At 42.0% G+C, this 16,312-nt stretch overlaps 2 protein-coding genes across 2 annotated transcripts; one reads left to right on the forward strand and one right to left on the reverse strand.

Moving 5' to 3' along the window:
• Window positions 1-2,367: 2,367 nt before the first annotated feature.
• Window positions 2,368-10,872, reverse strand: LOC134362135 (cytospin-B-like). The gene is given in 5 exon segments (XM_063077462.1): window positions 2,368-2,448; window positions 2,500-2,545; window positions 2,547-3,356; window positions 3,358-4,099; window positions 10,842-10,872. Coding segments are annotated over 5 exon segments (1,710 nt in total).
• A 272-nt stretch (window positions 10,873-11,144) lies between these two features.
• Window positions 11,145-14,340, forward strand: LOC134362137 (basic proline-rich protein-like). The gene is made up of 3 exons (XM_063077463.1): window positions 11,145-11,179; window positions 12,541-12,598; window positions 13,483-14,340. The coding sequence occupies exons 1-3, from the start codon at window positions 11,145-11,147 to the stop codon at window positions 14,338-14,340; spliced, it is 951 nt and encodes a 316-aa protein (XP_062933533.1).
• The last annotated feature ends 1,972 nt before the right edge of the window (window positions 14,341-16,312 follow it).

Consider the following 16,312-nt stretch of genomic DNA (forward strand, 5'->3'; position numbering starts at 1 on the left):
CAACTTGGTGCCTGACAGATAAGTATAAGCAACACATTTCTGTTAAATAAATAAATAAGGAATGAAATACTACCATTCACAGCAACATGGATGGACTTAGAGAAAATTATATTAAGTGAAAGAAGCCAGGCACAAAAAGAGAAATACCACATGTTCTCACTTATTTGTGCAAGCTAATAAAAATAAATAAGTAAATAAACGAACGGGGTGGGGTGGGGAAAGAAGACACAACAATCACAACAATTCCTTGATTTTGTTGGGACATGAACAGATGTGATTTTGATGGAGGGAGGGAGGTAAAGGGAGGGAGGAAAGGAAGGAATTGATAAAGGGACATGAAAATCAACTATATTGTATGTTGATTAATTAAAATAAGAAATAAAAAATAAAATAAAATGAAATAAAAAATAAGTAAATAAACAAAAAGAAATTGCATTTCTAAAAAGAAAAGAAACTAGGAAGAAACCAAAGAAATGTATAAAAAGCAGGATGAAAGAATTAATAAAGACAAAAGTAGAAATAAATAAATCAGAAAGATTAACAGTAGAACTGATAAACTAATCTGTTTTATTGTATTCATGCTACGTGGACAGACATACTCTATCCTGGATAGGAAGATTAAACATCGTAATCATGTTAATACAAGTTTGTATCATGCCGAAACATGATAAACTGAGAATAAGTCTGAAAGGACACATAGCAAAATGTTTGTTTTTCTCCAAGTGGTAATATTAAAGGCAATTCTCCCATTTTATTTTTTATACTTTTCTGTATTTTCTAAATTTTCCATAATGAACGTATAAATTTCATGACCAGAAAAAATAAGCTATTTTTTAAGATGCTAAATTATTTCTCATTGACACATATATTTAATGTCATGCCAATCAAAAAACCAAAGAGAGAAAATGGACTGACGAAAGACTTCAAGAAGGTCCACCTGGGAGATTAAACATTTTACAAAAGAGTAATGAGTAATCTTAAAGCAAAAAAGAATAATCTTATTCTATAAGATATTTAAACTTAATGCAAAGCTTCAATTACCAACCTACAGTTCAACTGAGTGCCTGGCTAGTAACATCTAATGACACTGCTTCTATTTTACAATGAAATACCTGTGAATTGAGAGCACAATGGTAACTGATCCTAAGGTGACCCACCACTGAGACCACTCGGCAGCCGAAGGCAGGAATCAGGCTGAAACTAACAGATGAAGCAATAGAGAAAAATCCCCATGGGAGCTCATGGCACAATGTACTTCTTAAAACAGTGACAACTTTAAAAGTAAGAAGGGAAGATGTTTTTTAACCTCTCTCACCAGTGGATCCCAAAATCACAGACCCAAAGCCTGGAGGAAGCAGGAAATAGGAAGCCATCTCTGCACCTGCCAGCACTGCTTTGTGAGGTGGACAGAACACCAGACAGTCACTACAAATCTCGCATCATGTAACAAAATTCCAGACTGATTCAAGGATTATTTAAAAAATGAAAAAAGTGATTATTTATTTGATCTTGGGCAGGGCAGGGGAAGACCTTTCCAAGCAAAAGAGGTTAAAAAAGAAAGGAACTGATTAACAGATTTGAATGACACAGCAATTTAGTGTCAAGTGTTGGCAAAGGCTCAGGGAAACAAACCTCTCATGAACTGCTGGTGGGAACAAACAAGCATAGTATTTCTCAAGGACGATCTGAATGAATGTGTCGAAAGTCTTTAAAAAGTTTACACTCTTTGATTCAGTAAGTCAATGTCTAGGAATTTTTCCAAAAGAAATAATCAGAGAGATAAAAAAAATTACTTACAATATTGAAAGACTGGAAAGAACATAAATGTTCGATAATATACAGATGTTCAACAATACGGGACTGGTAAATAAATACAAAATATTTATATAATAAAATACCATCTGGCCTTTAAAATAGTGTTTAAAAGAATAATGATAAGAATATGCTCAGAAAATGTTAAATGCAAAATAAAAAGTTAATAACACGCAAAAGATGATTCTAAATTTATTTTGACCTGTGAGAGACACACACGCATACAACGCACATACATCTGGAAGAAAACAACAAACTAGTGGTTATGTTATTACTTGGTGGGAAAATTGGTGGGGGGGACTTTAATTGTCCATTACTAGCAGCTAACAGCATGCTAACTGATAGACCGGGCGAACTCTCACTCAGTCTTCAAGACTCAGCTCAGTTGCCACCTCTTCCAGAAAGTCCTCCTATATTAGCCTCTCTCCCCATATTATACTAGGTGTCCCTCCCTTGCGCTAGACTCTGGGCATAGTCTCCACGGTATTCTTTATCTCTGCATCGTACTCTCTGATTTGATTCACTAAATCCCACCACACTTTGAACTGCCTGTGGTCAGAAATTCGGGTGCTTCACTTTTGTATCCCCAATGCCAATCTGTGTAGCATCTAACAGGTTTTCAAAGTCAGAATTGCTCTGTGAATTTAAAAGCCAAGGAGAGAAATGTTAACAAGGGTGAGCAAATACCGGTAGAGACATCTCTCTTCTTACCTTGGCCAGCAGGCTGGAGACGTTTAATTTCACCATTCGCCTTTAGTAATTCTTCTCTGAGCTCGGTGCAAGACAGTTCCAGTTGCTCTTTCTCAGCTCGAGCTACTTTCAGCATCTCTTGAACTTCACACCTCTCTGCCATCTGCCCCATGGTACTGGTCTCCACGGCTTTTGGCTTCTCACCCTCCAAATGAGCCTTCAAAGACACATTCTCCATCCTCAACCCTTCCAAGGTAATGCTACATTCTTCCAGAGTCTTGGCCATCACACTGTTATTACGCTGTTCCAGTTCCAGAAACGCGTTCAGTTTTTCATTTTCTTCTTTCAGGTGTTTAATCATTTCTAAAGCTCCTTGGTTTTCTTCCTCGACCTTCTGCAAGCCACAGGTCAGCTGCTGCTGAATGCTGAGCAGCTTCTCTCTTTCACAGCGGCCCTGTTCAAGAATATCTGTGCACTTCTGCTCTAGTTCAAGGATTTTTCCTTCTTGAATGTTGGGCTCTTCATTCTTTACTCGTTCTTGCAAAAGATTTATCAGCTTCTCACTTTCCTGACTTAGCTGCTCTGCCCTCTCTCGATGCTGATGAAAGGATGTCTCTAAAATCGTCTTCTCATCCACCAGTTTCTCATTCTCAGCTGTCAGTTCCCGCACCATTTGCTGCTGATCTGATAACTCTTGCAGAGTAGCCTGTAGTTCTTCTGCGGTGCTATGGTGATTTTCTTCCATCTTTTGTATCTTCTCTGTGAGGGAAGCCAAGGACAATTCGCTCATGTTGTTAGGGGAACTCCCAGTGGTAGAACACCTGGAGCTCTTAAAGGGGTTGCTAGTGGAAGACGGGCCTAGAGGGTGTCTCTGCTGTAATGTGCTCAAAATCAGAGGCATCTCGTGACAAAGAAGCTTTGGTAACAGCACTACTTGAAGAATCCGATGTCTGTAATGCATTTTCATGTACATGTTTTTTATACTCATCGCTTTCACTTGACAATTGAGTTCCAGTTTGGCCTCCGAAGCTTGACTCTTGAATTAAGGATATCGGGCAGCTGCTGTCACAGGTGTGACTTGCTGCCTCTTCTGAATTTGGTGACTGCTCAAGATAAGTCAGTCTCTCCTTCAAGGCCCGGTTTTCCTCCACTATATCAGCAAGCTCTTTCTGAAAGTTTTTGTTCTTCTCCTCAAGAGTTCTGATCAAAGGTTCTGTGTCACCTGGGGACACAGATGTTCCATCTACATTTGGGTCTGAAGCATCACTCCCTTCAGTGCTCAGATCCCTTTCCTCTTTGCATTTCCTTAGTTCACTTTGAAGCTTGGTAATTTCATTGTCTTTTGCTTTGGCTTCTGCCAAAAGTTCCTGAACTTGGGACTCAAGCACAGCCTTCTCCGCACCTTCATTCTCTTGCTTGGGTTTTGTGAAAATGCTCCTTGGGGGCTTGACAGGGGGGACAGTCCTGGAAGAAGTTGGACTGGACAATGACTTCCTGGGGTTGGAGGGTCCGTATGGCACAGACCTCTCTCTTGAGTTAGTTACTGCAAGTTCCCGTGGAGCTGGAATGCCTGTCCATTTGGTTGTTGTAACAGTCCCTAAAGACAGAAGAAAAAAATGAAAAAAAAAAGCAAGCACTTTTATAAATGAGACCCAAATGACTTCGAATCACAGGACATCGTGGACAATGTGGCCATTGCCTTTCGTCCACCTCCTCCTCCTCTAGATACCTGCCCAGTTCTGACTGGGGTTTCTGTACCTCTTCCCATAGCCTGTGCTTCAGGGGTCACCCAACTCCCAGCCTGAGCTATTCGGAATAATCCCACCCCAGCCACAGTAGCTAGTTCAAGGCAGGGGCACACACCTTGACTAACATCAATGATGCACAAGAAAACATATTCCAGGCAGCTTCTAAAACTGCCCAGATAAAGGAGTGAGAAATCATGTGAGAGGAGGGATGGCTGGCAACCACTCTGTGCTCACAAGAGGAAGGTGCAACTCAGACAGCAGGGTAAAGGAGGGAGCCAAATTCTTAATGGTATTGTTGAGTTGCTAAATCAAATCAACTCTGAAGCTTGGCCTGTTGCTAGCCTTCCAGTTATGCAAACCAAAAAATGTCCTTCACATAAGTAACCGTCTCTTTCTGTAACTTGCAACTTAATGTAAAGAATCATACTAATGACTGCATTGAAATACTTACATTTACCAACAAAAAAACAGACTGTAAGGCTGGATAAAGTAACACGACCCAATTATATGCTGCCTACAGAAAACCCACTTCAAATAAAATTATAAAGTAGCTCAAGAGTAAAGGAATGGAAACATAACTTATACCATATAACGATGGTATGAGGTATGTTATCAAATGAAATGCAAATGAAAATGAAAGCTAAAGTGTCCATATAAATCAAACAACAGGCGTTTCTGACCTTAGATTAAGGAAAATTCTATATAGATAAAGAGGGACATTACATAATAATAAAAGAGGCAATTAACCAAAAAGATATAATGATCCTTAATGTGTATACACCTAACACTAGAGCCTCAAAATACATGAGGCAAACATGAATAGAACAAGAAGTAGAATCGGAAAAGCTTACAATTATAGCTGGAGACTTCAACACTCCTCTCTCAGTAGTAGAGTAACATGATTGCATACAAAATCAGCAAGGATATAGAAAAACTGACCACCGCCATCAACCAACTGAATCTAACTGACATGTATAAAAAACTGCCCAACAGCACAATATACTTTTTTTTCATTGTACATGGGATATTCACCAAGATAGACCAAATACTGGCTCAGTTAAAAAATTAACAAATTTAAAAGAATTGAAATAATTCATAACATGCTCTTTGATCATAATATAAGTAAATGAGAAATCAACAGTAGGATAACAGGGGGGAAAAAAAAAAGACGAAGCCCAGCAGCTCTGGACCCACCACCAAAACAGCTACTGAGCCCACATATCTGAACATCCCAAATCTGAAGTGACGATGGGAAGGCTCAAGGACTTCACTGCTAAGTGTCTGACAACTGAGTTCTTTTTAAACTTTAACATAATGAAGATTGAACTGCTATATTCAAACACAGAAAAGTATAGTATTTTTGTTAACTTTTAAAAATTAAGTTCAGGAAAAGCTAAGAATACTCTAATAGACTTTCAGTACTTTTAGGTGCCTAGAGGCTTCACTTGCATCATCCTAAACAGAGGCTTATTTAATTACTCTTGTAAAATGAAGACTGAAACCACTAAGCAATGAAATGTTTTAGCAATGCCAGCTCTCTAGGATCAAGTCATCTTGGCAAATACCGTGAAGAAAACTAAAGTTTCACCATAGCAATGGTCAGAACAGCAGACCTGAGCACACAAGGCTGGTTATCACAGAGGAACCGGCCATTCCTCACACCACCACTAAATTAAGGCTTTTTCTTTTTCTTAAACCTTCAATCATTTGTTAGTTTTGAAGATGGAAAGAAATGAAAGAGAACAGTGGATCAACTTTGTCATTATTTGTAGCCACTGTTTAACTACTGCTGCTACCAAAACTTAGTCTGTTCTCCCTTTAAGTGTTACTTGTCTTATCTAAACTACTAGGAATTTTTTAAAAACATGAAACCAAAGTAAACTTATAAAATATATCCATTTGTGTAATATGAAATGTACAGTCCAACTGTATTTTTTATTACATCTGTTCTTTTTTCTTTTTTTTTTTTTTACTACATCTGTCTTTATTTTCCAAATGGTTCTTCCCATCTCTGTACACATTGTTTTGGAAACTGTAAAGAGCACAGTTAAGTTTAGAGAGTTGCTAAAATTCATCATCAGTCCAAACTGTTGAGGTCAGTGGTTGGCTTTTCACTCCCTCACCCTGTCTCCAGCCCCACCCACCTTCTCCTTGGCACTGATGGGGAGGCATAAAACAGCAGCAGAACTAAGGCTCATGACAGAATCGATCAGGAGGGTTCTACAGCTAGAGTCTCCTTCAACTACTGTGGGGTAAGCCTCTTTGCTAAGCAATGCATTCTGAAACCCTGAGAATGGGCTGGTGGCCTCACACAACACACCAGGGCAAGGTGACAGCTGGAGAGCTGAGAAGACAGGGTCAGTGGCTCAGTCGACACCTGTATGTCTTTCCATCACACCCCCCACCAGATCATTACCTACTCCTGCCATCTCCGTGAGGGTGGCTGTCTGACTACAAGAAGTTAAAATAAAAGCAAGCTCCACCTAATAACTATGAAGACTCATTAAATAAAAAAAAATGTTTGGCATATTACATTTTAAAATGCCAAATAAAAAATTATATTATACTGCAGTCAATCACAAGTACATCAAACTAAGTATTCAGAGAGTCACAAACTAGAAAGGAATATAGAATATTGAGAACACTTGAGCACTAAGCTGGCCAGTCTGTAATTTTTATGTTTCTTTTTTACAGTTACATTTATGCAATAAATTTAAAGACAGGAGGTAGCGAAACGGTATATGAAAAAATGCATTAATCATCAGAGGAATGCAAATTAAAACCACAAGGAGCTACCACCTCATACCTGGTTAGAATGAGTGTTATTAAAAAAAAGATGAAAGATAACAAGGCTGGCAAGGCTGTGGAGAAAAGGGAGTCCTTGCACTGTTGGTGGGAGTGAAACTGGTACAGCCATTGTGGAAAACAATATGGAGGCCCCTCAAAAAACTAAAAATAGAGCTACCATGTGATCCAGCAGTCCCGTTACTGGGCATATATGCAAAGCATATGAAGTTAGCATGTCAAAGAAAAATCTGCACTCCCATAGTCCTTGCACCACTATTCACAATAGCTGAGATATGGAATCACCCTAAGTGTCCATCAATGGATGAATGGATAAGGAAAATGTGGTATATAAACATAACAGAATACTATTCAGCCTTAAACAAGAAAGAAAATCCTGTCATTTGTGACAACACGGGTAAACCTGGAGGACATTATGTTAAGTGAAATAAGCCAGACACAGAAAGACAAATACTGCATGATCTCACTTATATGTGGAATCTAAAAATGTTGAACTCATAGAGGCAGAGAGTAGAATGGTGGTTACCAGGGACTTAGGGATCGGGGGTTGGTCAAAGGGCACAAAATTTCAATTAAATAGGAAGAGTAAGTTTAAGAAATCTATTGCACAATATGGTGGCTATAGTTAATACAACATATAGTATTCCTGAAAGTCTCTAAGAGAGAAGATTTGAAATGTTCTCACCACAAAAAATAAGTATGAGAGATAATGCATATGGTAAATAGCTCAATTCAGCCATTCCACAATGTATACATATTTCAAAACATCATGTTGTTGTACATGATAAATATATAAAAATTTTGCCAATTAAACAAATTTATTTGAAAAATTAAAAACAGGAGGGAAAAACCCTATCATAACAATATACAGAGAGATAAAGGGGTGGGAAAAGTAAATCTTTTCAGAGAACGAAAAGTATGTTTAAAATAGCAATAGCAAGATCACTTAGATCACGGATCAGGTAACTCAACACCGTTTTCATGGGCTGAAAACAAATATTTTCAGTCCTTTTTTCTTCCCTTGTTTTACCCACAGAAGTTAGGTCTTCTCCCTAACATGAACTGATGAAGGAAAAGGTGACATTCTGAAATAAATTAACCTTCCTTTCATTTCTACAATGAGTACACGTGGAGTACCTGCTTACCATCCACCAAATCACAAAATGCTGCCTCGCTTTCTCAACAAAGAACTTGCTTACACAGCTTCTAAGAACCCAAACTACTAGAAATTTTTTTTACCATCATTCTTCATAAATTTTCTCAAAGAGTTCAATAATTTCTTTATTTTCAAATCTAATTTCCCTCTAATCTTCATCCTTCTCAAATTTCAGTTGTATAGTTGACAAAACAGGAAATAAAAACCAATGCATTATTAAAATAAAAGCAAGAACCATGAAAGGAACTTAAAACAATGATATCACAACATTGGGAGGGGCTGCAAAGTTATGAGCTAAATCCTCATCTATGATAGCAGCAATCAATAAAATGTCTAAATCTGAAAAACCAAAATATAGCAATATCAAGAGAATGAGAAGCCAAGCCACAGACTGGAAGAAAATATGTGCAAAAGACATAACTGACAAAGGACTTTTTTCCAAAATACACAAGGAATTCTTAAAGGGCAACAATAAGAAAACGAGCAGCCCAACTAAAAATGGGCAAAAGACATGGATACTCACCAAAGAAGATACAAAGATGGAAAATGAGTTTATAAAAAGATGCTGTACATCGTTTTATGGAATTATAAATTACAACAAATTTAAAAAATCATTAAGTTCACTACATAACTGTTAAAATGACTAAAATCCAAAATATGGACACACCAAATGCTGGCAAGGACATGGGGCAACAGGGACTGTCATTCATTGCTGGTGGGAATGTGAAATGGCACAGCCACTTTGGAAGGCAGTTTGGTGGATTCTTACAAAACTAAACATACTTAAACAATCCTTGGTATTTAACCAAATGAGTTAAAACCACATGTCCACACAAAAATCTGCACACGGTTGTTTACAGAAGCTTTATTCATAATTGCCAAAACTGGGAAGCAACCCAGATGTCTTTCAGTAGGTGAATGGATAAATAAACTGTGGGACATCAAGACAATGGAAAATTATTCAGCATTCAAAAGAAATGATCTTTCGAGCCATGAAAAGACATGGAAGAAAGTTAAATGCATATTACTAAGTGAAAGAAGCCAATCTGAAAAGGATACATATTTACAATTTCAACTCTGTGACATTCTGGGAAAGGCAAAGCTATGGGGACAGTAAAAAGTTGCGAGGGGTTGAGGGGAGGGAGGAACAGGCAGAGCAAAGAGGATTTTTAGGGCAGTGTAACTACTCCATATGATACAAGAGTGGACACAGGTCAGCACACATTTGTCCAAACCCACAGAAGGTACAACACCAAGAGGGAGCCCCAGTGTAAACTACAGACTCTGGATGATAATGATTGTCAACCTAGTAGGTTCGTTGATTGTAACAAATGTACCCTCTAGTGGGGGATGTTGATAACAGGGGAGGCTGTGCATGCTCAGGACAAGAGGTATAAGGGAGCTCTCTGTACGCCTCTTTCGATTTTGCAGTGTCTAAAACTGCTCTAAAAAATAAAGTGTGTAACTTTTTAAAAGGCAGTTTAAGCATAATAAAGTGGTTACCTTCAAGAAGAGGGACTAGAAATGGGAAAGGGTAAGGCAGCAGCAGGCTTTTCACAATAAGCCTCTTGTACGAGATCATTTTTTTTAAGTGTGCATATACTACTGTGACAATAAAAGTTACTATGTGCATATACTACTCTGACAATAAAAGTTACTAGAAAGAAATGTGAACATCTGTGAATACAGTGTGGAAGCTGGCAATCAGCAATCCGTTGGTTTTATAAGTGGCACTGATGCTTTGGAATTAGAACAAATGAGATAAAGAAGTTTGAGGCAACTCATCAAGCAGAGGCACTGCCATAAAGAACTAAGTCTGTTGTCAAATCACAAGGCCCCACCATGACTGTGGTGGAAAGCAATTCTTTCCACAGCCGGACTGCCCTCTGAGTGGTCCATGGAATGCTTTCTAAAGGGTCACGCATATCTCATAGCAAAGTTAATGGAAACTCTCTGCAAATCAAACAGAAGAAAAAACACAAAAGAATTCTATACTCATACAAATGAACCAAATTACTTGCTCAGTTTGCTTTTTTCTTTAAAAGCAAAGAGTACTGTCAATGCTTAGAGAGATTTATCCCTTTTTATAAAGGGATAAATATTTTCTGTCTCATCTCCATCTCACTTTTTAATTTTGGCGGAATGCAAAATTAATTTTGCTCACATTCGCACCTGCTAAGAAATTTAGGTTAGAATTCGGGCCTGCCCCGTGGCTCACTCGGGAGAGTGTGGTGCTGGTCGTGCCGAGGCCGTGGGTTTGGATCCTATATTGGGATGGCCGGTGCGCTCACTGGTTGAGCGTGGTGCGTGTTCTCCCGTGCCGAGGGTTGGGATCCCCTTACTGGTCAAAAAAAAAAGAAAAAAGAAATTTAGGTTAGAATTCAATATGCTGTAAAACTACATCCTCCTCTTTCCCAAATACCCATGCCGTACCACAGCCACTATGAACAGCACTCCAGAACAAGGGGACAATAAAGCTTCTGAACAAAAGACCTTAGCACTGAGAAGGAGGCTTGGGCCTGAAGAGGGCACAGTGACTGCCCTGTGCTGGGTTGCAGGCGAGATATGCAGGAGACAACGCCGCAGTGTTTGTGAGAGGAGATAATGGTGTGGTCTGACCAGCCTCTCACAGGTGCCCACGCAAATGGCTGCCTTAGTCATCTCCACAAGAAGTGAAATGGCTGGGCAGGGGGCTCCCAGTGTGCCATGTGAAAGCACAAAGCAGGCAGGACATCTCATTTCCACTGACACTGAAGTGGCCAGAGGAACACGGGGTCCCAGAACTCACTCTGCACACGGCATCTGCTTCCTGCCTGCTGGGTGGGCCCAAAGAAGTCCTTATTACCTAACTCAGGAGCTTGGCACCTCTGAACAGAAGTCTTCCAGCACTGTGGGAGAACAAAGCCCCTGCTCTCCAGGCAGCAAACACCAGGATGCAGGAGGAGCGGGGGCGGCGGGGCTGCAGCAGGTGAAGACCTGCACATGCAGTCACAGGAAAGACGGGAAAGCTCGACTTCCAGGCTTGTGAGGCTCAACACCAGTTAGAGCGACCTAGTCGACATCACAATTGAACTCTGACTCCCCAAAATTACACACTCAGCTCAGCTGCAGTCTTGTCTCATGGAGCGCACTGAGAAATTTCCAAGTTTCAATTTTAAAAGATACTAGATTCCTCTGAATTTGCAATTGGAGAAATAAGAGAATTAAGTGCACCCAGCATGCTGAGTCCTATTTGTTTTGATTAACATCACTTTTTTGTTTGTTTGTTTTAACTACCCATGGGTCAAAAGATACAAAGAACTTTAAGGAATCATCTACATTCTTTAAATTGGAGTTTACATTTTTTTGCCTTTTTGTTTTGCTTTTTCTTTAGGCAAACAAATATAAATCAGACTTTACTATCTGGGAAATGATAACGGCACTCTGTGTTTGTGTCACACTTTGGTTTTGGAAGCACCTTCACAGACACTAATTTGAGGCTCACAAAAAAATCACTTAAAGTCTTGTTTTTGGGGGGGGTTGGGCAGTTGGTCCTTAGGGGTTATGAAACCTTAACCTTGGTGTTGTAACTCTGTGCTCTAACCAGAGCTAACCAGCCAGCCCTTGGCAAAAGGATTATTATCACTTTACAGATGATAAGGAAACTTAGGATCTGTGAGGCTTCACCATTTGCCCAAGGGTCACATCATAAGTAGGTCTTCTGATAACTAAGAAAGTACAAAATCACCTTATTTCAGAACTGGAAGAAGCACAGAAATCATGTATGCTGGTTTTTCAGACAAAGTAGCATCAATAGTATCCAATTTCTCTTTCGGTGAAAGAGAACCCAGCACTAGACAGCCCCTGCTACTGCTGAGCAGCTCAAACAGTTGGACAATCCTTCTTTCTATGAAGCTGAATTCTATCTTCGTTAACATGGCACGCAGTGGTTCCAGTTCTGAAACAATCTTCCACATGACATCTGAATATCTGAGGGCAGCTTTGTTTACCCTCGGTCTTTTATTCTTCATTCAAAACATTCCTCATCCTTCCCACCATGCCTTCGGGACCCAGGGTTCATTCATGGATTGAAGTGCCAGGAGATGTTTTGATTTACCAAGACCCCTCTGAAATGTTACCCAGAATCTCAAAAATGCTGCAAGTATGGTCTCAGTGAGTTAGGGATCCTTTGGTTGCAACAGAAAACCCAACTCAACCTTGCAACAATAAAAAGAAGTTTTTGGCTCGCATAACTGAAAGTCTAGGATGAGGTCAACTTCAGGTCTGGCTCGACTGAAAGAACTTCTCAGGGTCAGTTTCTCTCCCTCTTGCTTCCACCTTCTGCCACAGGTCACAGCTCCCGCAGCCCCAGGCCTCACATCTGCACACCATCAACTCCAGTGAAGAGGTAGTTCTCCCCCAGAAGCCCCAACAAATGTCCCCCACATCTCACTCTGATTGGTCCGTGCTGACTGTGGCTCACTGAGGCCAAGGTGATATGCTGACCCACTGGAAGTGGGAAAATGGGAATAATCCTAGGAGAATTCTTAGGAGAAGAGGGAAGTAGATGCTGGGCTTCCCTGGACTTGAAGGGACAGTTGTCCTTTCCTGGTCAGTTTGGAACCCCCCAGGGGCTCCTGAGCCTCTCTTCTCACTTCTGGAAGAGCAAGTGATGTGTTATCAAAGAACTGCCCACCTCCCAGTCTTCTGACCTCTGGCTCCTCCATCCTGTTGTCAGGTCCCAGCTGTGCTGTAGACTGCTGCCCACCACCTCCAACTCTGCAAGCCCCACCCACACTCACAAGTTTTTACTAAATAAAGCATGTTTTATAAAACAAAACCAAAAATAGTACCAGTAAAATTCTAAAGTCAACAAAAATCTTTTTAAAAAAATGTTAAATTAAGCCTCAAGAAATGACCGAGGCATGTACCTTTCTTCCTCGGTATCCTCAAGGGATTGGTTCCCGTCCCACTCCGTGGATATTCAAAATCCCTTATATCAAATGATATTTACATACTTTAAATCATTTCCACATTACCTATAACACTTAATACAACGTACATGTTATGTAAAGGGTTGTTATACTATATATACTGGCTGTTTTATTTGTATTACTTTTTATATACTTATTAATATTTCTGGCCTGCAGTTGGCTGTATCCATACCGCGGATACAGGACCCGCAGGTATGGAGAGCCAACCCTACTGGCCCTTTTTGGTGTCACAAGGCCTGACTCTAAACAACAAAGCTAACCGGCCAGCCTCTGTACTGGCTCTTTCGCCTGACCCGAGACTGGCTGCGCCGACCCCCGCCCGCCTCCGAACAAAACGCGCGGGGAGAGCGGGGGAAACCAGGACCAGGAGCGAGGACGGCAGGCACGGGTGGGGCCGGCGGACAGAGGAGCGCGTGCCCGCCCCAGGCCCGGACTGCCCCGGAACCGCCCGCCTCAGAATACCCGCGTGGAGGGTCGGGACCCAGGACCAGTGAGCCGCGGCCCGGGGCGCAGGGACGGTTGGGGGCCGGTGGACAGAGGAGCCCGTGTTCGCCCCAGGCCCCGCCAGACCTACCCCGGACCCGCCACAGCGCGGCCCACAGGGGGCGATGAGCGAGCACCGCCCGCTGGACAACGCGCCGCCGGGCTCGCGCCACCGCGATCACCTGAGCCCCCCGCCGCCCGCCGCGACCCCCGGCCTGCCCGCGCCCCTCTAGGCCCACGCCCGCCCCGCATGGGCCTCACCTGCCGGCCACCGAGGCCGCCGTCCGCATACCCCCCAAGGGCTCCGCCGTCGATCCCTTACCTCCCGCCGGCCCCGGCACCAGCAAGACAGCGCCTCCCTGCGTCAGCTCCGTTGTCGTCGTCGCTGCCGCCGCCTCCTGCTCCCAGGTCTTCACGCTGCACTAACGGAACTGTAACTGCCGCTGAGGAGCCTCCCAGGAGCCCACGGCCACACTGCGCAGGCGCGACGGGGCGGGGCGGGGCCTGGCGCAGCTCACCTGGAGACAGAAGACTGACAGCAGGTCTGGGCAGCCACGCCCCCAGCGGTCATGGTGGCAGCTTCAGCAGCCGGGGGAAGCAGCGGCAGCAGTGGCTGCCAAAGGAGGAGACCTGTGAGGGGAGCGGCGCGGCGGAGCAGGTAGGGCCCGGATGAGGGGGCTGTGGTTCCCAAGCATGGCAGGAGAGTAGCGTAGTGAGGCTGAGACGGAGGCAGCACGGGGTGCCTTAATTTCCCTAATCATCGATAGTGTAGTTGTCAGTTCTTAATAGCATGAAACCCATCAGGTCAGTGTGAGGACTAAGTGATCTAATGCAGGTCAATGGACATGAGCAGGTTCCTCAGTAGAACCAGAGTATGAAAATGAGAAGGGCTATGTGTGGGTCATGATCAATGTGGAAAATTTTGACTAAATTGGATTATTTTATTATGGCCTCAAATGATATAAAGATCTTATCCTGAACTGAAAAGACGAGTCGACACCAGTTGACGATCCACCGGAGAGAGCTCGTTTATTACGCAGCACACACACACATATATAGGGCTTTTAGGGAAGGCTGATTGGCTTAAAATACAATCCCTACTTAGAGGGCAACCAGCGCCATGATGGGGTGAGGCCGAGAAGGACTTATGTGATCAGGGTGTGATCCCTTGGGGCATTTGGGTTCTTACATTCCTTGGTGTGATCCCTTGGGGCATTTGGGTTCTTACATGAACTCTAAAACAAATACCGATTCTCCAACTCAGAAGAGAGAGGATGTCTTCATGCAAGATGCCAAACTGGAGAATGATTCTCATCTCAGAGGAGGGTGAGATAGCATTTGGGCACAGAACCATGACTTTAGATTTTTAGTATTATAGCCTCCAAATGTGGCAAGCCATTGAAGGAGGGGAGCAAAAATCTGGAGCATGAGACCAGATAAAATATAAGTGGACAACACAGGGTTTTTAACTCAAGGTTCCAGATCTATAAGCTGGGAGGGGCATGGGATGATAACCAGTGGAGTCAGTTGGCCACAGAGCTCTGAACTTTCCTTCTCCACACACACCAAGCACCCAAATTGAACTTTACTTTTAATGTTTATATGGTAGAAAATGTCCTATTTGTACCAAAAGATAGATGATAAATTTACCCAAGTTGAAAGCTAATTAGATTTGGAAAACTCATGCTTGAAGTCTGCATACCTGCTAAGGGCAATTTGTTTGTGCTTGTGGATTCTGGTTTCCTATCATTAACATATTGAGATTCTTCTATCTGTCAGTGTTGGGAAAGAAACATTGGCCTATTTCATCTTGCAATAGAAGTCTTTTTTTTAGAATCAGTTGCTAAGAAACATTTGAAGTTGAATCAAGCATTGTCAATCAACTGCAGCCATCTGGATATAGCCCAAAGAAATTCCCAGTCCCATGAACTTTACAGAGTAAATTAGATTTTGGTCAACTGAATACCTACTGTCTCAGTCCATTCATGCTTCTATAACAAAATACCTTAGATAGGGTGATTGATAAAGAGCAGAAATTTATTTCTTACAGTTCAAGATCAAGGCAACAGAAGGTTGGCATCTAGTTAAGGCTTCTCTCTGTTTCCAGATGGCACCTAATTTCTGTGTCCTCACAAGGTCGAAAGTGAAAGGGCAAAAAGAACAAACCCTTTGTGGTCACATGGCAGGAGGGATGGAAGGCCAAAAGGGGCCTAGCTAGCTTTCTTGAGACTTTCTGTAAGGATGCTGCTTCCATCTAGGAGTGTGGTGTCCTCATGTCTTAATCATTTCCTTAAGGCCAACTTCTTAATACTATACCCAGGGCCTTATGTTCCGACATACAAATCTGAAGGAACACATACATTTAAATCAGAACATTTCACCCCCGGACTTCCAAAATGTATGTCCTTCTCATATATAAAATCAATTCATTGCATCCAAATAGCCCCCAGAGTCTTAACTCCTTCCATCATCAACTTTAAAGTCTAAGTCCAAATTCTCATCTAAATATCTAAATCATGTAGAAGTGAGACTTGGGGTGTAATTCATCCTGGGGCAAATTCCCATCCAGCTGTGAGCCTGCAAAAGCAAACAAGTTATGTGCTTTCAAAATACAATGGTAGGGCAGGCATAGGATACACATTCCC

The sequence above is a fragment of the Cynocephalus volans genome, chromosome 13, assembly GCF_027409185.1.
Source record: "Cynocephalus volans isolate mCynVol1 chromosome 13, mCynVol1.pri, whole genome shotgun sequence".
Lineage (NCBI taxonomy): Eukaryota > Metazoa > Chordata > Mammalia > Dermoptera > Cynocephalidae > Cynocephalus > Cynocephalus volans.